Here is a 25,086-nt window from a genome sequence, read left to right as displayed (position 1 = left end):
TCTTATAAATTACTGCTGCATTTCAGTGATAAAAATAGTTTTGTATTTGGAATTGATTACAGTGAGATAAGGCTCTAATAAAAAAAAAGTACTGATGCATAAATATTCTGAACATACAAGGGTAATTTCATTTGATAAAATAAAAGTACGGCTTTTAATTTCATCCTTTTAAACAGAATACACATACATACATACACACGTGCCACAGTGCAGATAAAACTTCGGCAGCTGTTTTGCTTAGGATTCCCAGAAACAGTTATGTGCCTCTTGCAACTCTTCTTTTCAGACATTTTTATGGCAACCTCTGTATCACCAGCATTCCCATCACTGACGCCAGGTAACATTCCCCCTGCAACCTAAAAGCATTCAGCCCAGGCCACTCCGCTTTCTTCTATGTGATAAACATCGATTCCTTTCCTGTGCCCTTACTGGTTATTACATTAAATGGGTTATTTTTGTTTGGTTCGTTCCTTAGCACATCAGCTCTGCAACTAGTGGTTTTGCCTTAACTGGGACTGCAGGATCAGCAGAGGGAGCTGATATATTGTTTTCGGCAATTCTAATATAAATGGAAGCATAATTTTATTTACATGAGAAAGACAGAAATAGCGATTCATGTTTCAGTATGACCCAGACCAGCATGCTTTACTCAAGCAAAATGCTATTTGACTTAGCCTAATAAATTAAGGGTGAAAATTGGCTCTGCATCATGACAAATGCACAGCCTAATAGTTAACCTTTAAAGAAATGCAAGGCTTAATTGCAGATAATAGTGACGGGGCTGGCAGTGGAATCCAGGGTTGGATCCAGGACCTGGTGAAAGACAGAGCGAAGCACCACATCTGTTTTCCAGCCCGTGAGCACAGAGGCCGACAGCTGCATAAAACTCACCGCTCACTTCAGCCCCATCAGTGCAAGGTGCTGAGCAAGCTGCTGGGCTTCCAACCCCAACAGCACGTGTTGGTGTCAGCCCAGCACCAAGACCCACGCCCCCAGGCAATGCTGGGCACAGAGGCTGTGTCCATTTGCAGCCCCTTGAACCCCTCCATCCACACGGGGAAGATGATTTGGGGCGGGGGGCAGGAAGCCGGCTGCTCTCATCGCACCAGCGCCCTGCCAGAGCCCGGCGGGAGCCGGGGCTCACGCCTTTGATGTGGGCTGGACGGGATGTGGATGCGTCTGCTCTCGCCAGCCACGCTAGCCGAAGTGCAGAAAGAAAAACCAATGGCAGAAAGACTCTTACAAGTAAGCTGATCCTTAAAAACTTTTCATACGAATAGCAAAAGCAGTACAAAGTGGGTCCCCAACAATGGGTAGTACTTCCACTGGGTAAACACAGGTAGACTGACAGCACGTTACTTTTAAATTTCATTTATTTATTTTTGTGTACATTTTTCTTAATTTGACTGACATACCATTGCTATAAAGATGCCCTGCTCTTTGAATATTTAATCCAAGACCACTAGTTCAAGTGTGGTTATGAAAAGTCACGGCAAACATATGACTGGAAAGAGGTGGTTGGTTTTGACTTCCAGGCAGTTGTTTGAAGCATTTCATAGATGCACACAATATTCAGCAGAACACACGCACACACAGTGCTGAGTTTAACATACACACACCCGCACGCACACACACTCACATCTGGAAAATGGTTACAGTGGTTGAAGTTTCAAAAAGGTGTACTGTCCCCTTCTCTCAGCAGCAGTGATAAACCTTTGGATATCCTGAGAAATAAAATCGAAGCATAGTAAAGAAGATTAACTTATTCCATCAGCAAAGTTTGGGGTTTTTTTCAAGTTAAATATATTCTCCCAATCTATTTTATTTTATTTTTTTTTTTAAATTAAGAGGGTGGAGGGTAAGGATCTGGGGCAGTCAGGCTTAAAGAATACCAGTTAAATTGTTCCACCAATATCCTTAATCCAGTACAACACGGATCCTAAAAGCATCTCATTAAAACAACAACATTAAATAAAAGGCTATCTAACATTACGCACATGGTCCTACTGTCAGTCTCCTACTATTTATCATCCTCATAGGATGATGAACGGCTTTGAGATGAACGAAGACAACACAGGTTAAGAGAAGTGTTTCAGACGGAGCGGATGTGAAGCCATAGGGGTGGGCAGCCAGGCGACCACCAAAATACTCTGGAGCACAGGGAGGACCCTGTGAACTTTGCAACATCTGACTGATGAAATTTCGCCTGGTTGCAGAGAGGAACAGGAGCTCGGAGCGACAGGGCAGCACTGCCTCCTGGCACAGGCTCTGCACTGCTACAAACCAGGGGCAAAGCCCGAGGGGACCTTAACCAGCACTGACAAGAACCTGGGTGCCATCTCACAAAGATGACAGCACCTCATTTCTTTTAAATATACCACTAGTATGTGTTCACAAGAGCCTGCCAAGGCAGGGAGAGTCTTTCTCAAAGCCTGCTATCCCTGCACCAATCTACCTTCTCCCAAAGCCACGATCTGGGGTCTTGGCATTAGGATTTGGGCAGTTTTGATTCTGATGAGGACCAAGTTTCCTCCTCAGGGCTAAAAATCAAAAATCGCTCACATTGCATTGTCCTACCTTTTCATCTAATACTACCTCTTCCATTCCTGCTGTTGATGTGAACACCAGTGCTTTCCCTGCTGAGCAGCAGAGCCTGTGCTCCTGTGAGCTCCCCCATGCCATGCGCTCCCTTGCTGCGGAGGGGTTGTGTGAGGTTACGAGCTGCTAAGTAGCAATGAGCACTGCAGAGGAAACAGGCCAGCAAAGACTTAGACAACAAAAACAAACATGAAGCAATTAAAAGAAGGATGGGAGATGTGGTCTGATGTACTTTTGCCAAGAAATAAATATTTTACATCGCCTTTTTTAAAAACACTTGCATTGTGTTTTTTACATCTCCAAAATGGTAGACTTACTCACTCCACCCTCCCATGTACAACATGTGCACATACACACTCACACATACACACACTCTAATGCACATAACGTTTCCAGCTTTGCAGAGCTACTGGATTTACTTTGAGACAAGTTCCTTGTGCATTTTGACAATTTACTTTGAGACAAGTTATTTGCAAGAAGGCAAAGTTCATGCATGGCTTTGACAGCTCCACTTTCTCATAAATGGTTTTTGAAAAGCAGAAAGCAAATGAGGGCCAAAGCTCCATTTAAAGTTCACCTCAGATGCCTGAAAAGCATTTATACCCACATCCTTCTGAGGTCCCTGCTTTATGAACTTCTAATGAATTCCACATTCTGCTACCCAACATTTCTTATACATAGGGGGAAGAAAAAACAAACCAGAAAACCAATGCAAGCTGTTTGAAAACAGATGCACCACAGCATTCTTTATCAGAAAGGCTGGGGAGGCTTTTGAAGCAGGAGAGCAGCAAGGCACCTTTGCAAAGAGAAGAAAGGGAATAAAAAGAAGAAAAACCTCGTGGTTTTGAGCCCCCAGTCCTGCTTGTCTCACACAGTCATGCTTATGGGATTTCACCTCAACATCTCTCGCAGGGCAAGAAGAAGCCATTCATTAGCTGCTCCATCATTTCTGTAAGACTCACATCCTCCAAACCCAGAGCAGACATGTGGCCAGAGGGTGCCTGGGTGGCCCTCAGCCTTGCTTCGAAGCAATCCTGGCAACCCCAGGTCTCACTAGCTTGAGGGCTAAAGGAAAACTCCATGCAAATTTGATACAGAAAAGCCTAGCATGGGACTTGGACAAACCAAGTTCATCACAAACCAGATTTTACTTTTCAGGTGGAAAATTATCATTTTCTCAGAATTCCACTGTGCTTTTGGCTAACGATCTTGTGACATAGAGCATTTTTACCAGTTAAACTGAACCCTGATGCTAGTCAATCCCCTCTTAAAGGAACAATTACAATCCAACTGGTGTTTTTCCTATGAAAAAAAAAGAGAGTGAGTAGGTTTATTCAGAAGTCTCCAAGACATCAAAAAAAAATGGAAAAATGCATTTTTTTAAAAAAGATTCCTTATCCTCATCTCTAATTTTAGGGCAAACCAGCTCACTAAAAGAAAATCTAAATTGCTACAAATATAATTTAAAATAATAATTAGCCATCTACTGCCATTTGCCATCCCAGTTGTTAGGAGATAGTACAGTGATTCCATATGGCTCAAGGCAGGGTGGGAGATACCTTCAGCACATCTTGGATAGTACCAGAAATGGATAAATAATAAATAGTAAGAACATGAGAAAGAATAATCAGCCTGCCACATGTAAGGAGAAGCAGAGACTTTCACAGTTCCAAAACAAATTATGATACTGTAAAAAAACCAACAAACTAAAAATAAAGTAAAATAAGGACTTGCATTACAGCAGGCTGGAAAGCCTTCTCTTTTCTAACATGTTCAAAACACAGGTGCTTTGCCTGCACCCTCTTCAATACCAGCAGACTACTAGGAGGTGGTTGCTTTTCCATTGCGCTCATATATATTTTTTTTTTCTAGCTGAAAGTATATAGAAATATCCTTGTTACAAATTTACCACCATCTCATGAAAAAGCAGATTTCACACCTTAAGACAGAAACTTTCAAAAATTTTGATGCTAAACATGGATCTTTGCCAATAAAACTGTAATTCCTGAAACTGAAGATTTCGGACATTTTCAGACCACTATTTTTTTCTACAAGAAATGACAAGTTTTACTCCAACATATTTCCAGTTTCTAAGAAACTACATTTAGCAGCTTCCCCGCAATGTATTGCTATTAAAAAATAAATGCAAAATTTCAGCTACTTTGTATGTTGTGGCTATTTCCAGCAGCTCCACTGTCACAGTGACAGCTGTCACCAAGCACAAGCCGCTTGATTCACAGTTATGAGGGAAACAAAATGGTGGTAGAGCTCTGGAAATTCACTTCATATCTAGATTATACAGGAAATGTTTGGAGCCCAAATCCTGGTTTTGGTGATACTGTATTTTGAACAAGGCTTTTTTTCTGCCTGTAGAGCCCCAACCTGCCAGAAGCTCATCAAATGGCACAGCCCATGCTATTAGATATTTATGCAAGATTCATGACTAGATCTGGGCTAAATGTGGATGGAGAGCTCTGCAGATGCACCTGTACATGTGAAAATTTGATCCTGACTTAATAACTATGATGGAGATGGTAATTTATCTTTAAACACACCTTTTTGGCTCTTAACGAGGCATTTAATCTACATCTCTTCACTCTGGCCACGTAAATCAAAGATACCTGGTCCTTCCTGACTTTTCACGGTATCCATCCTGAAAAAAACCTACAACTAAGTTGAGAAACACCAAAGGCTTTCAGATATTGTTCCAGGACACTCTGAGCTGGCTGAATGTTCTTTACTACAGGGAAAAAACAAGACGGGCACACCCTGATACCTCCATCACACAGCCCCTTGAGAAACTGTATCTACCTCCATTTTTGGAGGCCACAGGCATGCTTGCTGCCAGACTGCTCTTTCCAGCCATCAGATGTTGGCCGCCTCTTACTGTAGCATTTATCACCTTCTGGCACAATTTGGTGCATACCCTTGTGTGATGGGTCACAGCGTTTTGGAAGACCATGGTCTGATCTCTTTTATTTTCTCAAAAAAAGAATAATTATCTGGGGCAAAACCAGACTGAATTAGGATAAACCCTGAGCTGGCCTGAGTTATTCCTCGAAGAGAAACCAAACCGAAACTTTCCTGATCGGTTCAGTAATGCTTGGGGTGTGTTCACTCATTATTTAAAAATTACACTGTTCTGAGTTTCCTGGATTTAGCTAGGCCCAAAAGCGAAAGTAACATATCAAAATACCCTGAAATAAACTTCTAGGAAGGGTTTTCAGGTCTGGCTAAAACCACACAGCTTTGGAAGTTGCCGAAAGATGTCTGATCTTTTTTGATTTCCACCTCTATTTCCAGAGTGTTTAAGACGCTTCCAAGCTTTTCCCAGCTTATCCTTGCAGTACCTCGCAGCCGCTGGACTTTTGCCCCAACGCTCAGAGAAAACCAAGAGCCTTTCAAGGAAGGAAATGTGGCCCGTCCTGCAGCTCGGCTGACGGCAAGGCCGAGCCGCCTTGTGGAGAGGCTGCTGCAACTCCAGAGCTGCTCCACTTCCAGAAAGGAGGTTTTAATGCAATGGCAGTGAAGTACAAAAGGAGAAGCTCTCACTTCGGCTGGGTACCCGGCCTTTCCGTTAAGCAGGCACTGGATAACAGACAGGCAGCTCCTTCCTCTCCCAGAGCACTCTGTGGAGAGCTGGCTGGAGGCCCCCTTCCCTTGCCTTCACTCTGACCAACCGCCTAGAAAAAAGGCTGCTAGTAAAATCCTAGACAGTAAAATACAAAACGTAAAGGTGACTGAGACGTAAAGTGTCGATGGAGGCAAAGAGCCTTCTAGCAACCCAGGAGTGCATTAAAGGAGGCCATGTAAAAAACATCATGCAGCCAAAGTTGTTCCCAGTGGAACAGCTCTGCTGGCTGCATAGGCCCCTGAAGAATTCATTTATCCCTGTGGCCTGTAAATTAGGTATTTCTACCATTAGGCTAGTTAGAGACAACCTTAAAATGTTTACCCTCTTCTTTCTCAGCTACAGAGGCCTTTCTCATGCTTTCCCCATCGTTTAAGTCAGACCTCTGGACCTCACTGACGAGCTCAGCAGGGGAAGCAGCAATGCACAAGGCCACGCAGCAGGCCACAAACGTCAGCTCGCAGTTTTTCCCTGTGGGTTTCTTTGGGGCTTTAGATTTTGTTTCTCTTGCTGGAATGGCAATCTGGGCCATCAGCTCCAGACCTTCCTTGGCAGAGTGGATTGATATCAGCTGCCTATCAGAGGACTCATTTTGCCACTAAAGCCACCCTTGAAGTTTACTACATTCTCTTCAGAGTCCTCTCCATTTATACAGCACGTGAACCTTTGTGTCCAGACCACCGGCACCACCAGCTCCTAGCTATGGCTATACGCATCTGCAAACACAAAGAAGCTGAGATTCAACTGAGCTTTTTCTGGCCCTCTTTATTAACAAAATCAACTGCTTTTATGGTGTGGGGTTATGTGAAGGAGCAGTGTCCTCTCAACCTGTAACACAGCTGCCTACTTCACAGAAAGCATCTCTTCCAGCCACGGTCTGGGAGAGCGAATCTCACCGCACTGCAGAGTTCTGGGCTGCCAGAGTGCACATCAAATTTCATTTTACCCATCTGCTCCAGTAAAGGCTGAGCTGAAATATTAATTAGGAGATCTGATCCCTTCTCACCAGCAACAATCTGGATTTTATAGCTCAGCCAGAGGCCAGCAAAGCAGACAAAGCTCTGCGATACATCCTTTGCTGCTGGTTAACGGCTTTCAAGGAAACAACCAACTTGGGGGGAGGACACAGACTGTAAAACACGTGGACATCTGGTCTGTTTTGTCCACCCTTCATCTCCCCCATGCTCAACCCCCACCTCCTAATTGCATGTTCAGAACAGAGAGAGATGACTTCTCTAACATAAACAGCTATAATATGGCAATAAAGATTAATGAGTAAAACTTGCCATTTTATGTATAATCCATGGGGATTTACAATCATTAATCTTTATTAGTGTGTAATAACTGTTTAGACATTAAGGAGAGATTCTCAGCTGGACAAAACTGGCCTTATTCCAGCCAAGCCAATGGAACAATGCCAGTTTACACCCTCCATGACCCTAGCTCTAAATGAGACCCAACCCCATCTGCAGGAATCGTATCCCTAACAGTATTTCCCCAACAGCAGGGGCAGATCAGTGAAGGCAACTATTTGTCTTTCTCTGTATCTGAAAAAGAGAGCTGCATGTGTCCAGGAAGCTCAACAATAGACATGTCAATAAACATGAGGAAATTCAATGAAAAAGCAACAGCAACAAAAGGAACCCCAAGGAGCAGGGAAGTGGATGATTTTTGAGGCAAGACTATAAGATCTGGTTTGGCAGGAGCGTAACTAAGAGGGATGTAGCAATCTTTGGCATGTGAAAGAGTGAAAGCACCAAGACAGGCTCCCAGAGTTCCTCTAAGAGGAACAAGATGGAAGAGAGAAAAAAAAAAAAAAAAAAGAGCATCTTGGCTGGCTTTTCTGAGAGAGGAGTTTGGGTTTTGTTTTTAATATAAAAAAGGTCTATTAAACAAGGGAGCTGGTGGGAACCTTGTCTGAACTACATCAGACCAGCCACTAAAGCAATGCTGCATTGACCGAGCAGGATTTCCTCTTCCAAAATGTCTAGGAAAGAAGGGCAATGTGTAGGTACGTACTTAGCTTGCAGCAAGCATGAAGAAATCCCAGCTAAGGCTGTGCATGCCGGTGTCTCTGCTCTCAGCACCAGGCACTGCTCTGCTGCACGGGCCAAGGGTCTGGCAGCCCCTTCCCACCCAGATAAGGTGCAGCTAGCACTGACCCAGCAGGCACATAGCCACCTCCCTCTGCACCTGCTGAAGAACTGAGAGCTCAACTGTATTATCTTTTTTTAGAGCTTCCTCTGTAATGACCCACCAACTGCCACTTCCATCACACAGGGGAGGCCCAGCTGCCTCCAGAAATGGTGTTCCCACTTCTTCAACAAGTCTGAAATGCCTCCTTCCTCACCAGTAAACCTGACAGAAGTCAGGAAAAATGCAGAAATACAGTACATGGATATCTGTGTAAAACTTTGTACACCTGGAAAAACTCCAGAAAAGATGGGCACTTCACCCACTGCAGCAGCACGAACCTGGCATTTAAAAACAATAACCAGCAAATGCCCTCCAACTCCTCTTTCAGGCTTAAAGGACCAGTGGGCTCTTGGGAACCCAGAAAATATCTTTCCTGCCAGTGACCTTCAAGAGCTCTAGTGATGGCAAGATCTCAAGCGTCCAGGAAGTTGCAGGAACATCAAGAGCTGTATGGTGGAGGACAAAAAGAGGATGAACATCACGCCCCAGTGATCCCTCATTGCCTTCGATGGGGGTGGGCTGTGCATCATCTTTCATGCAGTCCGATAACCACTGCCTGTGGCAGAGAAGAGGGGCCCTCCCTGCCTTTCAAATGGCTAACTATGCTGGAATTAATTCATACAGCTGGTCTAGGTCACGTGCTGAGCTCCAAGCAGCTTTTCTCTCCTCTGCTCCCCGGTGTGTTTTTGGTTTGTTTCAGGTTTATGGCATAAAACCTGTTTCTCTTGCAGTTTAAAAATCCCAGTTCAGGACAACCTAACATGCTGCCCACAGTCCTGGGCTGTCTGAAAACAAAAAGAGCTTTTAGAAGAACAGCTTTAAGCCTCAACACCTTGGCTGTTCAGGGCGCACAGCTGTTGAGAAAGGCTTAATGTCCCCAAAGCCATGCCTGTCCTAGGCAACCCTGTGCTCATGATTTAACCAAGTGAAGTTCTGAGCACTGATCAAAGGCTTCTCATCTTCACAGAGGTTATAATCAAATGAAAGAGAAAAGAGTCTGATTTTCATCTTGTAGCCCAGCATGTTTTCAGAGCTTTTAAGCACACAGGAGTCCCTGGCTCTCCTCCCTGCGCCAAGGCCACCAGCTTAGGCTTCTCTCTAAGAAAATCCTGGGTCAGGCCAAGCTTTGTGTCCACACATGCCACGAGGGATGCAGAGACAGACAGACAGCTTCTGCACTTCTCTCCTGCCATAACTACCTTCCGCTGTGGATCGGATCACTCAGATCACTGTTTTCATTCACACTGGTCATATGGATTCACACTTACCATGGGCTGACGCAAATGACTTTTAAAGGAACAAAGTCATGGAGAATCAGGCGGGAAGTGATTTGTTGCATGCCCTATTGTAATGTCATTAAAACAAAGGGATTAGACAGCCCAAGCGCTGCAAGAGCAAAAAGCATAAAAGAAAGCACTCAGCATGTAGTGTCGAGGCATGTAGGAATCGTTTTAGAGGGTTACTAGCTGCAGACAACACTGCCATTAATTTTCTATTGGAAAACGCTGGTGACATTAATATCTGCTATTAATACTGAACTTTGACAGTATCTCATAAATTCAACCTGTCAATTACAATGGCACTGAAATAAAGGTGCTCTGAGGTCAAGGAGATGTGGTGTCCAAATGAGACTTATATTCCAGGAGAAAAGCGGCAAAAACAATCTTTAACAAAAGCATCAGATCCATATGTAGGAAAACCAAAGGGTGGTTTTAAATGTCATGTTTTTGAAAGCGAGAATTGATGCTGGAACCAACTCTATAAACTGGCTGGCTGGACTTTTAGCTGCAGCTGAGGACAATCAATCAAAACAGCTCTGCGACTCTGAAAAAGTGAGAGAGAGAAAACACACACACACACACACACACACACACACACTGGAAAATGAGAGGGCAGATTATGAGCCATGCGAGGCCTCTTAAAATTACACTGCGAAGTAAAACATCTTTGTGTTTCATCCATAACAAAATGTAACCTGAAAGGTTCCCCTCAACACAAAGTGGAATACGGAGCTTATTGTTACTGAGGGCCAGGCAGGCTCGTGAAACATGGCTGAGGAAGGGGAACCTCTTCCCCAAAGTCTGCATGACCTGTGAGCTCTTTGCAGCAAGGAAATCCCTGCACTCCGAATCCTGCAAGCCATCCTCAAGCCACCCTGCTCTGAAGCCGAGGGGAACAAGGAGCGATAAATCCCCATGAGCAATGCTCCCCTATCTCCTTCGCACTGCCCCCAGAGCAGAGCTGCACTATTTTAGGGTTCGCAGCTACCTCTGTGGGCACTACCATCCATGGCCATGGCGGTGACAGTGGCAGCCCAGGCACTGACGGTGTCTACATGCACCTCTTCAAAGCGACTGGCATGTCCCTAGCACAAGAAGTACCACCGTTCGGCAACCCCTGCTCTAAATACTGCCCTCCCCACCAGCCCTTCCAAGGGATCGTTTCCCCAGCCCTTCCAAGGGATCATTTCCCAAACACTCAGACTATTCCAGAAGCCCAGCCTGCACCAACAGAGACTGGAGGCACTAAACAGGAGAGAAAGGGCTGGAATTCCAGGCTGAGTTACATCCTGCACAACTTAAATATTGCAGAGCAAGGCATGCTTCTAGTTGGGATTTGACTCGGGAGAGTCTGTGCCAAAGCAATGGATGGGGAATGGAAGCATGTGGAGGGCAGGAGGCAGGCGTGCATGCTCTGGCACAGCCGCACGCACAGGCACTCTCCTCCGCAGGGCTGGGGGAAAGAGCCACGGGCAAAGGCAAAGGACCTCATAGCCAAGTGAGGCAGCTATGCAGGTTTGGCTCAGTCAAACCAGCGTTAATCTGGAGCCGGTGGCCTTGCTTCAGACTCAGCAACACCTTGCAGTGCTCGTTTCCCCCCTTCCCTAGACAGTAACCGTGTTACCTAAAAGCAGCGTGATCTGCTGTCTTCCCCTCCCACCCCGACAGTCGCCACACGCCTGCCCTTGGCTAGCAGCTTTTCTCTGACGACCCGGCCAACAGCAATGAGCTCCGGGTAGGGGTGGGCTGTGGCTTCCCTGCATGGTTTTCCAGGCTGCAGCTCTCGTGGGGACACCTGCAGCCCACGCTGGAGCCCAGTGCTCCTGGCTGCCTTCAGCATCCTGACCAGAGCTGGACACAGCCCAAACCGCATGCCGGCATAGGCTCCAGGGGAGCTCGCTAGCACTCCCAAAGTCTGTGGGCAAGCACATTGCTGCCGATGCAGTGCCGAGAGCCCTGGAAACTTGTGCTGAGATTTACCATTTTTCACAGACGTCATGCTATGCAAACTGTTATCCTTTCCCATCTGGAGAAGGAGAGAGAAACTCCTTTTCAGGCCCAAAGCAGCTCATCCCCAGCCCAAGTGAGCCCCAGGCGCTGCCATGCTGCTGGGCTTGTGGACAGGTGGGGACTGACTACTGCAGCCTCCTCCTGGTCTTTGTGCAACTTATCTGCCAATCTGTTTTGCTCTGGGGCTTTCATCCCAGACACTATGGCAGCAATGTCTTCCCACTCCAGACCTCATAACCTTCCCAATATAACAGAGTAAGTCAGGGGGACATAGGGCAGAGGCTTTCCCCAGGCAGGAGGCTGGCAGTGCACCACAGTCGGCAGGCTGGCCAGGACGCATCAGCCCGACTTGGAGTGCAGTGTCTGGAGAAGAGGCGACCTCGCAGGATGCTGGGGCCTCCCTCCCTTACAGTGATGCTGCCTCACATGCTGCGAGAGCAGCTCGAGTAGCTGAGCTGAGATCCTTGTTTATAAATTCTTTTTATGATGCACATTAAATATTTTCCACAACACAGACGCTTCTTCTCTTCTTTCTCTTTTCCTTTAACACCTTTTCCCCAGCAAAGCCCTACAACTATTGCTTGCTGTGGCCTCATTTAGCATCATCATCGTCACCACACATTCATCCTCATATAAAACAGAAATCTATTCCATCAAGCACTTAACATAAATATTAAAATAATGGAAGGGACAAAATAAAAATCTACATACAACTTCATGACTACCATAGCACCTATTACCATGACAAAGCAAATTCTGGTTCAGGGGGAAGGGAAGGGGATGAGGAGAAAGTTAGGAAGAGGGACTTCGACTGTCATTAAATATGTAAATCACTCTTTTAAATTTTTTTTGTTTTGTTTTTGTTTTAAGGGTACCAACCTTATTAAAATTCATTTCACTAACCAGCTCGTTCTATGTCACTATGGATACCAAAAAACCCTTTTAAAAACTTCAGCGAGGTGGGGGTTTCTCAGAATAAAAACAAAACAAAACAAAACACGGCGGCTTTCTGTTGGTGCTTTCATGACAAGTCCTGCCACGCGCCCCTCCCCTGCACCCACCAGTCCACAGAAGGGCAATTCATTTACAAGTCCAGTTCTCAGTCTCCCAGGATGAGTTTGACAAAAGAGGCGACGTCTGTCTCTTTGGATTCGTGCAGGGTGAAGAAAGGATGTTGCTGGGAAAGAAAAGAGAGAAAAAATAGAAATGTTTATTATTCATGACGTTGAGGACCAAACCAAAACCCTTTTCAGACAACCTTCTAGACAGTGCAAAAGATTTTGTCACTAGCATCATAATACTGGGCTTCCCATGTTTTGCAGCTGACGTAAGTTGGGCAGCCCCCAGGGGCCACATCATGAAGGCTGCAGATTTCCTCTAGAGAGGAAGGCTCGGATTCCCTCTAGATCCTGCCCTGGCTAGGCAGGCTGAGCTGGGCTGCTTTCAAAGCAAGGCAAAGTAATAAAAAACACTGCCTCCATCTCTAGCAAATCGTGCCCTTCGGCACACACTGCCTTGCAGCCCTGCAGTGCCCTGGGAGGAGATGTACTTCTCCTGAGACGGTGGTTACCCACCGCACCACATGCCAGCTCCAACAGGAGCAAGGAAAACCTTGCAGGAAGGCTGACTGCAGTGGGTTTTTCCCTCAGCTTCCTGCTTTATCTGTGTATTTACCCTCTGGTGACTTTTGAGTCTCTTTCTTCCCTGCAATTGCTCATACTCGCAGCAGGAGATGGCTACTTTACCCCTAACTACCGCAAAGAGGAAAGCCATCCCGGCTGGAAAGCCATCCACAGTTATATGTTTAACTACTTAATCGTGACCAACACGGGAAGACATCCTGCCAGAAAATCTTGCCTACATTTAGCACAAATGGAAAAATAAGTGTAAGGAGAAAGAAAAAACACAAAAGCCCCCTGACAGAAAGAGCAAAGCCCCTCTCTGCTAGTACTAGTGACTGAGTTTGCTACCAGGGGCTGCAATACATCAGCTGAGATCAGTCAACTTCCACCTGAAATCACTGAAACACTCTTAGACACCCACTGTCCTGGCGGTTAATTGCATTTATTTGCATGGAGGGTGTCAGAGAGAACCAAAAGGCAACTGAGGCCCCGTGGAGCTCACAGGTGACCATCACTTTGTGCAAAATGCTGTAGTGCTTCCCATATGCAGGGTGCAGAATCTTGGTTTGATTCCTGACCCTCTCATTTCAAGCCAGATTTTTAAAGACAGTTTGGGGTTTCCAGGGTTTTTTAAACCTGCTCATCACTTCCATCCCTGGGCATTGGCTATTTCAATGATCATTTATAGCAGTGGCAAAGTGGAGGGAGAAGAAGAGCAAAGAAAAGAGATTTTCCAAGGTGGACTTGAGTGGAAGGTTATCCAGTGAATAAAAAGAGGCAGCTTTGGGCAGCCGGGAAGCGACCCAAAGACACACCAGCAAGGAAGAGGAAGCCCAATTATGTGGGAAACAGAGCTGAAATGGTTGAGGCAAGGATCCAGACATAATTTAAGGTCTCCCTGGGTCAGACAGTCATGGGAATCAAAGTGTCCTGAATAACTCCCAGAGAGATGGCCCAAATGGCCTGCCGTGTTATTATCCCTGTGTGATGCCACTGCTTTCACATCCCAGCTAAGTCACACCCAAAGCAGAGCTACTGCAGCCTGGAAGCACCCACAAGCGTGACATGGGTGGTAGCTGTGGCCTCCAGCCCCATCTCTCAATAAGCCCAACCCTTTGTAACAACTGAGTCTGGTTACAGCACAAAACACCCCATGCCAGGTGGGATGTGCCCCACGCAATGCGCAGACCACCAGTCCTGCAGTAGTTTCATGCTCCACTTCACCTGGGGAAGTGGGTTTTAAAATGAAATTAAGCATCCGTATCAGTTTTCCTGATGCTCAAGATAGCACAGAGTCATATTTTCCATGAGAAACCTCAATTCCACAGGAAAGCAAGGGAGCAGTCTTGGTCTAAATGACAAGTCCAATCCAGTACCGCAACTTAATGCTGTAAGAGAGAGAGGAGGGAGAAAAAAAACCCAACGAAACAGCAACCCTCAACCACAGGACCTCACAACATTCATGTCAGCCATAAAATACCACAGCATTGAGATACTCTGAAGAGGTGATCCAAGAACCTAATTCAATAGAAATGCACTCGCTTGCCAATGGGTATAAATGCTGCAACAGACGGAGCTGCTCCGGTGAACCTTTTTGATAAAAGGCCATTTGGCAAACTTCAGAAATTTGCTTAAAATATATATGTATTTATTCAATAATAAAAAAAACAAAAAACAAAAAAACGAAGGGGTGGAAGGGGGGAAGCCATAAACCTTGGGCCTCCCTTTGTTTGAAACCAGTATTTGGGCAAACTGTGTGTAAATCAGATCTATATATAGTCTAATTGCATTACAGGGCCCAGCAAGAAACGCCACAGGAATTATTCATTGCTTATAACTCATGTTCAAAAGGTACATGGATTTCCAGCATGTCTTGCAGCTAGAGAGCACCTTAAACCCTGGCATCTTCACGACACAGAGGTCCCAACACCTCTGAGCAGACAGCATGACCCCCTGGATGGTATAACGCATGTCCTGCAAGCTATGGGGCAGGAGACAGCAATGCCCAAGGAAATTCTGTAGCAGTTTCCACCCTTAACCCAGAAGATCTTGTCAGTGGCACTGGACGGGGTGGGCATGTAGGGACAGGCGAGCATTTGGGTCAGGATCTTCAGAAATAACAAAGTTAAGCATTTTCCTGCCTTTAGTAAGCTGTGAATCAGGTGAGAGTAAAAAAGGGACTAGGTGCTTATGGGAGAGAAACACTGACTTCCTAAGGTCTCTTGCTTTTTGCCGGCTACTAGGAGCACCAGGATCAATACCAGAAAGTCAGGGTCGAGAGAACCCGTGAGGCTGTGGAGCCCTAGCAGAAAAATCTCACCACAGACCCTGTTCTTGCCAGCTCCAGCCCAGAGCTCTGGCTGAGTATACACCAGTGAATGCACTGCTGGGAGTTCATCAGCAAAGTGCATCTGATCTCAAAGCCCTGCACTGCATTGCATTTCCCCTGTCATAAGCCTTTATCAGCATATTTTTCCTTAGTTACTCCTCTGTCCTAGACATGCTCACAGCAAACAGTCTCTAAGCAGCAGATGAAATTCAATAACCGGAATTATTAGTCACAGACTCGTCTCTGTCCCTAACATCCAGGAATTACTCTGTCCAAAAAGTCTCCTCTCCAAGGCACCACAGCAGTAAAGCCCAGCAGGCCACTCAGCTCCTGCAGCCTACGTCGAGCATCCATGGTGCATGCATTTGACTTAGGTGTTTGAAGCCATCACACAAACCCAAGAGGAGGATTTCATCCTTGCCAACTGATTCTTCACAGCCTCATTTTTGTCCCTTAGCAAATTTGTTAACTGCTTTTACATACTTTTCTCCCTTGATCTGACCGGAATAGCACCTGAACAAAATTTCAAAGAGCATCTCTGATTTGCACTCACCCTCGCAAGACCCTGAAGTGCCATGGTTCTCACATCTCTTATGAAAAAAGAGATGCTAAGAATCCCAAATCACCAACCACTATTGGAAACCCCATCTTCAGCATCTCATTCTAATTCATCTCAGCTCTGAGCCAATACACTGCTTAATGCAGGCACACTCACCATAAGCTCTGGGTATGTTGGCCGTTCTTTGGAATTCTTCTTCAAGCTTTAATGAGGAAAAAAAAAAAAAAGAAAAAAGTTACATTCTGTATGCAATTTAGAGCAAGGCCATAAAATTATACCATGAAAAAAGCAAGGTTTCATGTCCCTGTAGAATAAGTTCAACTACTCATCCACACGTTAAGCAAACAGCTTAGGCCTTGAGGACACCTACAGCCAACACAGCCTTGCACACAGGCCCTGTTCAGTATACAGTGGTGGGTACACACAAGTGCAGTGAGCTCAAGGTCAAACGAGATCTGGACACACCATATATACCAGTCCAGACACTGCCTGCTGCTGGGGGGACAGGTACAATTGGTTTTTTGGGCACTTATCCAGTAGGCCAGCAAGCAACTAAGGAATGGATATAGCCTCCAACCTCTGATTGGGAGCAGTGACCAAGTGGCTCCAAAGCACATGTACAACTATTTGTTTATCATCATGCTGTTATCAGCGGGGACGGTTACATGGGACATCCTTTTTTTCTCCTCTCCTACAACAGATGGCTCTGGAGGGTTGTAGTTGGAAGTTATTTTGGTTTCCCTCCAGCAGAAAATAGCTTTTAAAAGACAGGACGTAATCTCTACTCACTTCCTGACAGTGTATTTAGGGGAAAGACACTTGGAGCAACTTGAAAAGATCTTCACACACGTACACGTCGGTGGCGGGGAAAAGGTGTCACACTGAGCAAAACAAAAGTGAGAACCTCAGTGATGATAAGTCGCTCCTCTGCTGGGATTTGCCAGAGTCCAGAGGAAGCGGAGGACACACACTGAATAGATATTTCCTGCTTGCTGTGTGTAGAGGGCTCATGTTTAGTGTCATGTTGTGAATGAACAGAGGAACCTAGTAACGATACGTGCCAATATTGCCGAACTGAAGGTACGGGATGTGTCACATCCTCTGAACTCAAAAGCAGGCCAAGCCGAGGTGCTAAGGTAAATTTGAAGGATAGGTGTGTCCAGAAGCAGTATCTGGGTACAACCCTCTTAATTTAGACCCTCTACAAAAACCTTGGTCCCAGGTTACTAATACCAGGAATCTGGTGACAAGTTACGGAAATCAATGCACATCTTCAGGAATTAAGAGCCATACTTGGATCTGATCCTGATTCAGACATCCCAGGAACTCCCTGCAAGGGCTACAGGTAATCAGACTTGTGCTGCCCCAGGCAGCCGACGGTATGAGTCACTCTGCGACCTCTTGAATCTGACATAGTTCTAAGCCAGGCCAATCCTGATACACTGCACTGATGTGACCTGCTTTGGTGTCAGAATAAATTCTCAGACTCCAACAACACTAAACTAGTGTAATCTGCAGCCAAAGTGCACTTTTCCTGAGTCCGTGCCACTCCACCGGCTTTGAGGGATCTTCAGTGATCCTGGAGGATAGGATTTGCAAAGAGAGGAACTGCCACATGCTCTCACAAGCATGAGCTTTCAAGACATGAGTGCTGCTCAGCAGGGTCATTCTTCTCACTGCAACTATCACAAACGGCTGTGGATATCTTACTTATCAGCCCACAGCTATAGCTGCACGACATGGTGCTTGCAAAAATAAAATATTCAGTGGGGAACAACAGCCTGCCTGGCACAAACAGGCAACTTTGCAATAACAAGTAGTGAGCCAGCAGCATGGGAGAAAGGCAGCTGGTCCAAAATCTCAGCGTGGGCCTTGCAAAAACAGTGGGCATTTTGTAAGAGGGTTTTTCCAAGCCAGCTCCCACCTCTGATAGACACAGAGCCGTGTGGGCACAGGCAGGTATTCCCCAGTGCGGGTTGGTAGAGGCATGCAGCTGAACCGTGGGGACCTCAAAAACATGTACAAACAAGACTCTGAGGAATCCGAATACTAGTACTTAAAGTCCCCGGGCAGGAGCAGCTGATAATCCCCTTCCTGGGTCACAGCAGAGCCGGCCGGGCTCCAGGCCCTGACGCTGGCAGCTCGGGAACAGTCTCACATTTCTGTATTTGTCGATCTGCTGTCCTTTCTTGGCTACCACGCAAACCCACCATCCACCTGCCAACTTGGCAAGCCACGGATGGCACTGCAGCGCCTGGAAAATAAAAATGCCTCCCAGGCGGTTTCCAGGGAAGCTGGAGGGAGAAGCAGTCAGGAGCCGCAGGGCTGCTGCCAGCTCTCTTTGAACCATACCATGAGGGCAGCTGTGAGTCTCCTCGGGTGCTGGGAGAGCCTGTGCTTTTATGCAGCTCTCACAACCTCCAGACAGCGTGCATCTGCTCCAACCCTTTTCCTACACCGCAGCCAAACTCTCCTGCTGTTTCCAGCTCCGAGTCCCACGGAAAGCAGCACAGCAGCTGGAGGGCCCCGGTAGTGGGACAGCTGCCGATAGGGGCCACCATGAGGCAAACTCAGCACCGGCCCTGCCCTCAGGCAGTGTCCCTGGGAGCAGGAGGCAGGAGGACGCAGCCCTGTTCCCTGCGCCACGCCAGCCCCAGGGATGTGAGGGGCCCGGCAGAGCTGCCCGCCCATGGCCTGCTCGTGCTGCTGGCTCCGCCATGGACCCCCTGTGCTCTCAATGTGGGGGCAATCGGGCTGAGAATGTCTCCTAAATCCCGTCCTGCCTGCCCCTCCAGAGCAATGAAGCCTGTTCCACGCCACCTCAGGCAGGGAAGACCCCGCAGCCACCATCACTGCTGCTCTGCCAAAGGGTGCGTGTTGCCTGCACAGCACCAGGCCCCAGCCCAGCTCTCATGGCTCAGTGAGGGCATGAAGGCCCATCCCTCCCCTGGGGGATATTTTGTTCAAAAATGCGGGTGGTACCCCAGAGACACATCTGTGGGGACAGGGACACCAGAGGCCGCGGGCACCTGCCTGCCTCGGCCTGCCCACACCATGGCGGAGGCGAGTGGGGGGGGGGGGGGGGGGGGCAGTGAGGCCGAGAGGGCATTTTACCATTGCGAGGTAAAATCGACGAACTCTGCTGAGAACTTCTCCGCTGGGAGCTGTGGCGATGGCTCCTCCACCACTTGTTTGAGCTGTTGGAAGGGCGTCCCCCAGGAGTCATAGGGAAAGCGCAGGATGGCCAGCTCGATCTGCGGAGACAGGGCCCACGGCTCAGGCACTGCGGACGGACCCCCCCACATTGTGGGTGCCTGTGGGCCCACCCAGGGGGTAGGTTTTTAGACCCCACAGAAATACGTGGCATTTCCTCACCCCACCTGGCCACAACATCTTGCTTAACCTCCCCCAGCAAAAGGGAGAGGCCTGAGGAGACCCAGCAGCCTCCACAGTCCAGACTCCACTACCCTCGCGTTAGATGTGGCTGGAGAAAGAAGTTACCCGCGCTGCAAAGGCTAACTGCGCTATAAAATGACTCTGCAAGCAGATGGATTCCCCCTAAACACTGTGTGGGCGACACTACTCGTCTCTCCTCTTCTGAGGGGGGCTTTGCTAATCGCTAAGTACTGAGAGTATTTTTTTGTGCTCGAAATCCAACCTGCTCCAAGGCGACAGACGTGCGGCACCGGACGCCTTCGCCTTAGCCCATGCTGCCATCTCCCGGCAGCCACGGCTGCCGCAGCGGGGCCAGCCCCACCGCAGGGGCACCAGCACCTCCGAAGACGGCAAGGAGTTGGCAAAGCAGCTCCATCCTCTTCCCCTCAACCCCACGGAGCGCTCCCTGGTTACCCTCAGAGCTGTGTTCCCACTCCCACCCCGCCATCTTTCCAGGGCCACCAGTGTCAGGGGGACTTTGGGGAGGAAAATGAATCCACGAGCAACACTCAACCCTGCTGGCATCCCTGTGAGCCCAGAGGTGGTCACCCTACCATCGTGATCCCCAGGCTCCAGATATCAGATTTGACGCTGTACCCCTTCTGGTTCAGCTCCGGGTTAATTCTTTCAGGCTGTGAACAGAGACAAAGGTGGGTGAGGAACAGGGGCAGCCCCAGTGCAGTGCCCACACCAGGGCTCACCAACCTCAGATGGGTCTTTCAAGGGTGGCAGGCCAGGACCACTTAGCCCATGCCACCAGCTTGCTCTCTTGGTCTCTTGGGGCCAGATGTGGTCCCATATCCTTGCCAGTAAGGACGGGCAGTGGAATGGGTCACCAGAAGCAGACAGTACCTGCCCCAGGGATTGAGGTGGTGGAGCTGACCTGGCACATCTGGCACACAGCGGGTGGCAAGCCCCGGTTCTGCAGAACCATTTTCACCCTGTGCAAGTGCTCCACACAGGGTGAATTCTGAACAGCAGCTCTCAGGAGGAGTCTGAGGGACCCAATCCCTGGGGACTTTTTCCTCCCAGATGAAAAGTACTGTTGTCCCCACAGGGCAAATGGCAAAAATGCAACATGGAGTAATTACAGAGCCCTCTCCAAGGTCACAGGGAGGTGATAACACAGCAGGAAGCTGTGCCCAGGAGATCTGATCTGACCCATGAGATCTGTTTCCCCTCTCTGCCCCTTTACAAGTAACTTCAGGGATACATCTTCCAAAACAAGTCCCCAGGACACATGCCGGAGGCTGATCCTTCCCCCTTTAAGATGACCCGATGCCCAGGCTCATGTTCCTCTGGCTGTCCCGCAGCAGCTTTCACGCGCAGCTTCTCCACGGCTCAACTTACAGCCATGTAGGGTTTGCATCCTGCATCCATGGTTTTAGCAACCGAGTCAACGAGGTAACCACTAATTCCAAAATCGCACATTTTCACCTGCCCCTGCGTATTGATCAACACGTTAGAGGGCTTTACATCTGCAAGAAGGAACACATACCACAGTCACTGTCAGGCACGGGTGGCTGTGCCAATCCAAAAAAAGCCAAAGTGCTTCCTATCAGCAGAGGGCACCAAAGGTGTCCCTGCAAACCCCTGCGCTTTGTGCAAGCCAGAAACCCTGGCTTCGGCTATTGCAAGTTCAGGTGACAGCCTCATGGGCCTGTCATGTGTCCTGCAAGTGGCCCTTCACTTGCAGACTCCTCTCTGATTTGGGGGTGCGAGAGGGAACCCTGCACGTAACCGTTGCATCTCACTGCGCAAGGGATGGCCACGGACATCAGAGTGCTCACAGGGGAACAGCTTGGCAGGGCTGGGGGCACCTCCAGAAGCTGTCTGCAAACGGCTGGAGCTCTGGCAAGTCCCCAGATGGATCTGGTCTCATGCCAGCAAAAGGAAAAACCCACGGGGAAAGGATGAAGGGAGTGCAGGAAAGGGTGAAGAGGAGCAGGGGTTGCAGGGGAAGGAGGGAGCAGTAAACTAAGACAAGGCTCAGGATTTCAGAAATGGCCTCTGATTTTAAGGATACCAAGCTTGAAGGCAATGTGAGCAGCAGCAGGCGTGTGGGTGCTCCACACCTTATGGAAATCAGGCCAGTGTCTCATCTATTTATTACTGCCAGATTTATCTGCTTCCCATCACTGCCTTATAATCCTCGGTGCATTCACACTTGGATCACGCTCATGAAGGCAGTTATAATCAACATCAGAAAGGGAAATTAAGGCACATAAAGAAGCTAGTAAGTGATATCCACAAGAGCGTGGAGGTGCTTTTCTGCACAGCAGGCAATCGCTCCCTGAGAGGCTAATCCCAGATGTAATCTCAGCACCGGGCAGGTAGCGCAGGCCACCCTGTTTTCTCTTGTCCCAGCAGTGATTCTCAAAAGGGAGCAATCCCTTCCCTGTTGCCACCCAGAAATACGAGTTCTCCTCTGCAAGAAGGTCCTCTGTCTGCATGTGATAAACTACTAAACAGAAGAGCTGAAATAACATCCAAAGGAGGCCAGAAGCTGCTTCAGTCCCGCCCATTAGAATTGGGTGGTTTACATTTCATTAACATTTGCTCTCTAATCAGCATTTTGCAATCAAAAGCTTCAGGTATCTGAGATCCTCACCCATCTGTTACTATGCTGAAATAAGACAATTTTCAGTGTGAATCAAACAAGTAAACAGAAATCCAGAAGCCAAGCAGCATTTTCCAACCACTGTAAATGATACAGAAGGCAGAAACTCAACCCTCAGCCACACGCAGAACGTACAAAATGTGACTGCCTGCTGGAGCTGAACTCTGCTCGCTTCAGATGCTCCTTTCCCTTGCATTCACACATTCCAGAGAGGGCTTTTTCCTCACGAAAAATTGAAAAAGACCTTTTAAAAAGAAAGGTATCAAGCAGCCACACTGCAAATTTGTTTCTTTCTAAGTGTGTTCATGGCATCTTTGAGATGCTCTAGAGAGGAAAATGTCTGAAGACTTCAAGGAGGGTATTTATGACTTGATTTGAGGCTATTTTAAGTATGAAACTATACTGCCCCACCGCTGCTCAGGGAAGCTCACAGAAGGGGATGAGGATGGTTAGATCACTGCATGAAGCATCATGCTGGCATGGAGACATCTCACTGCACGTCAGCATGGAGCCATCAAGCTGGGGAAGAAGCCTTGGCAAAGCCTGATCCAAAGCCCACCGAGGTCAGAAGGAAAAATCTGTTTTATAATTTCGCAGAGGTGTTGGAGCAGACCAGGGATTTAGACCGTGCACTAGAGAAATGCAAGCCAGGGGGAAACAGCCCTTTCTCTGACAGCACAGTCAGGCTGGAGCTCGCTTCTCCTCCACCTCGGGGAAACACTGGGACCAGCATGCAGTCTTTAAAAAGCAAACCAGCAGACATTTCCTCTGACTAGAATTTGCTAGTCATGAAAAGCTGTGGAATATTTTTGTTGTCAAAGGCCCATTTTATCTCGGATATTTTGGGAGCCCTGTGCCTGGCTGCAAGGCCAGCCCTTGCAAGGCTAAAAGCATGCAGCGCAGGGCAGAGAGACACCAGCGTGGCATGGCTGTGTGCCTGGCACTTACCTCTGTGGATCACGGAGAGCTTACTGTGTAGATGTTCTAGTGCTTTTACGATCTGAAACAAGAATTCCAGAGTGAATCACACCTGGCAGCACCATGATGAGGAGAAAATGTTATCTGGCTTCACCCACCCCATCCTCACCAGACCTGCTTAGAGGGAAGGAGCTACATCTCCCACGAGTCCTGCACCCTCACAGCAGCCCACGGTGATGGCAGGTACCCGGGGATCACCCAGGGCTTCCAGGACCCTAATGAAAAGGCAAAAGAGCTGCAGGGCCCTCCCCACATCTGACTCTGTGCTGTCTCTCAATTACGTGTATAGGCACATTTTGGGTTATTTATGGTTTATAAATAACATCACTGCAGACCAGATGCTGGAAGCCAGCTAGGAATGCTCACACGTGCTGGCCCATGGACCATGCTCTTCCTGGTGCAAATACAGCAGGGAGCTTGGGTCACGTAGGACTTGGCTTCAAAGAGAAGCATCCTTTCCCTTCCCTTCTCACCCTGCTAATACTCACAGAGACAGCTATTTTCCCTAAGATGTCCTCAGGAATCGTCAGGCCTTTGTCAATGACATGTTTGTAGAATTTGTCCAGTGAGGTATCCATCAGCTCCATGCAAATCCACACATCTCCCTAGAGGAGAAAGAAAGGAAATAATGCCTACTGGAACAAAGCATCTTTTCCTTTTCTTTCACACGCAAAGGTCTTCTTTGGCACTTGCCCTTTGCTGGCCTGTTTGCCTCTTCGCTGTCCTTTATAACTCATTCACCAAAACTGTACTGGGCTTTCTTTTTCCCTCCTCTCCAGCTGGAATTAAGCGCTATCCACCTTCACTACCACATTTAGTATCTTTTATTATCTGCTTTTCCCAAAGCAGAGTCCCAGTGATTTAGGAGCCCAGAAAGTTATCGAGATTGAGGCTCCTACATGTTCAGGTCACTGCAAATGCTCAGCCAGGAAAAGTTCAGCTCAGCAGAGCTATGCTTAAAACCTTTCAATAAATCTTGTTTTTTAGAGCTTTCCACACTTTTCCTCCATGTGGCTTTCTCATTGCAAGTCAGGACAATATTAACACTAACAGACCAGGCTGTGAGTTGATGTCCTCAGTGCCCGGCCATCCCCATCACTGAAACTCATTACCAAGCCCCAATGTCTCAGCACAAAGGACTCGCACGTTCCTGGCACTGGGGCTTGGCTGCCTTTGGTTCCTCCTCACGTGGGACCGCATCTCTCCTTGCTCACCAAGAAGTAACTGTATGTGACAGATCCTTACGCAGGGATTGAGCAAACTCATATTGTACCAAGTCTCCATGTCTAGATGGAGATTAAATCCCTGGCTCTTGGAGTGATTCTAGGCATGGGAATTCAGAGCCTGGGAGAGGATCCAGTCTCCCAGCGGCAGCACAGCTAATCTCCAGGATGCCATACCTCTCGGAAAAGTGCCCCATAAAAGGTGACAGTGAAGGGGCAATCTACCGTCCTCATGGAGATATCCAGATCCATCAATAACCTCTTCTGCTCCTGGCTGTTCACTGTGGCTCGGATCCGCTGGAAGACAAAGCATTTTAGCATTGGCTGTCAGCACCTCCGTACCACAGCCATACCCTTGCTGGCCACAGTGCCTTGGCATCACACCTTTACCCTTTTATCACACTTCTTCGTGTTACCTTTTTATCACACCTCTTTGTCATAAGAACATCACAAGCAAAACACGTGCAGTAGGAGCAGCCCAGGGCAACACAAGGCAATGGAGGTTGAAGGGGTCTTCTCGCCTCAGCCCAAACTGCAGGTGATTTGGCTCTTCCCTGCAATGCCACTCTTTTTGCAACAGCCAAAAGTCACCGAAGCTTGAGCAA

General features: G+C 47.8%; 1 protein-coding gene across 2 annotated transcripts in view; it reads right to left on the bottom strand.

The window, feature by feature from the left end:
• Positions 1-1,355: 1,355 nt before the first annotated feature.
• The window catches only part of MAP2K6 (mitogen-activated protein kinase kinase 6), a 55,196-nt gene continuing 31,465 nt past the window's right edge, over positions 1,356-25,086 (bottom strand). The window contains exons 5-13 of one of the 2 annotated variants that reach the window (XM_014286240.3): positions 24,659-24,778; positions 23,747-23,863; positions 23,229-23,280; positions 21,011-21,138; positions 20,215-20,292; positions 19,340-19,479; positions 16,382-16,427; positions 12,777-12,892; positions 1,356-1,724 (exon numbers count right to left, since the gene is read on the bottom strand). In XM_014286240.3, the coding sequence (XP_014141715.2) occupies positions 12,815-12,892; positions 16,382-16,427; positions 19,340-19,479; positions 20,215-20,292; positions 21,011-21,138; positions 23,229-23,280; positions 23,747-23,863; positions 24,659-24,778 (759 nt within the window). In that variant the 3' untranslated portion in view covers positions 1,356-1,724; positions 12,777-12,814. Of the gene's footprint in view, positions 1,725-12,433; positions 12,893-16,381; positions 16,428-19,339; positions 19,480-20,214; positions 20,293-21,010; positions 21,139-23,228; positions 23,281-23,746; positions 23,864-24,658; positions 24,779-25,086 lie in introns of those variants that run through there. The other variant, XM_055727912.1, reaches the window with a different exon arrangement.

The sequence above is a fragment of the Falco cherrug genome, chromosome 1, assembly GCF_023634085.1.
Source record: "Falco cherrug isolate bFalChe1 chromosome 1, bFalChe1.pri, whole genome shotgun sequence".
Lineage (NCBI taxonomy): Eukaryota > Metazoa > Chordata > Aves > Falconiformes > Falconidae > Falco > Falco cherrug.
This window is presented reverse-complemented; position numbering and strand designations above follow the sequence as displayed.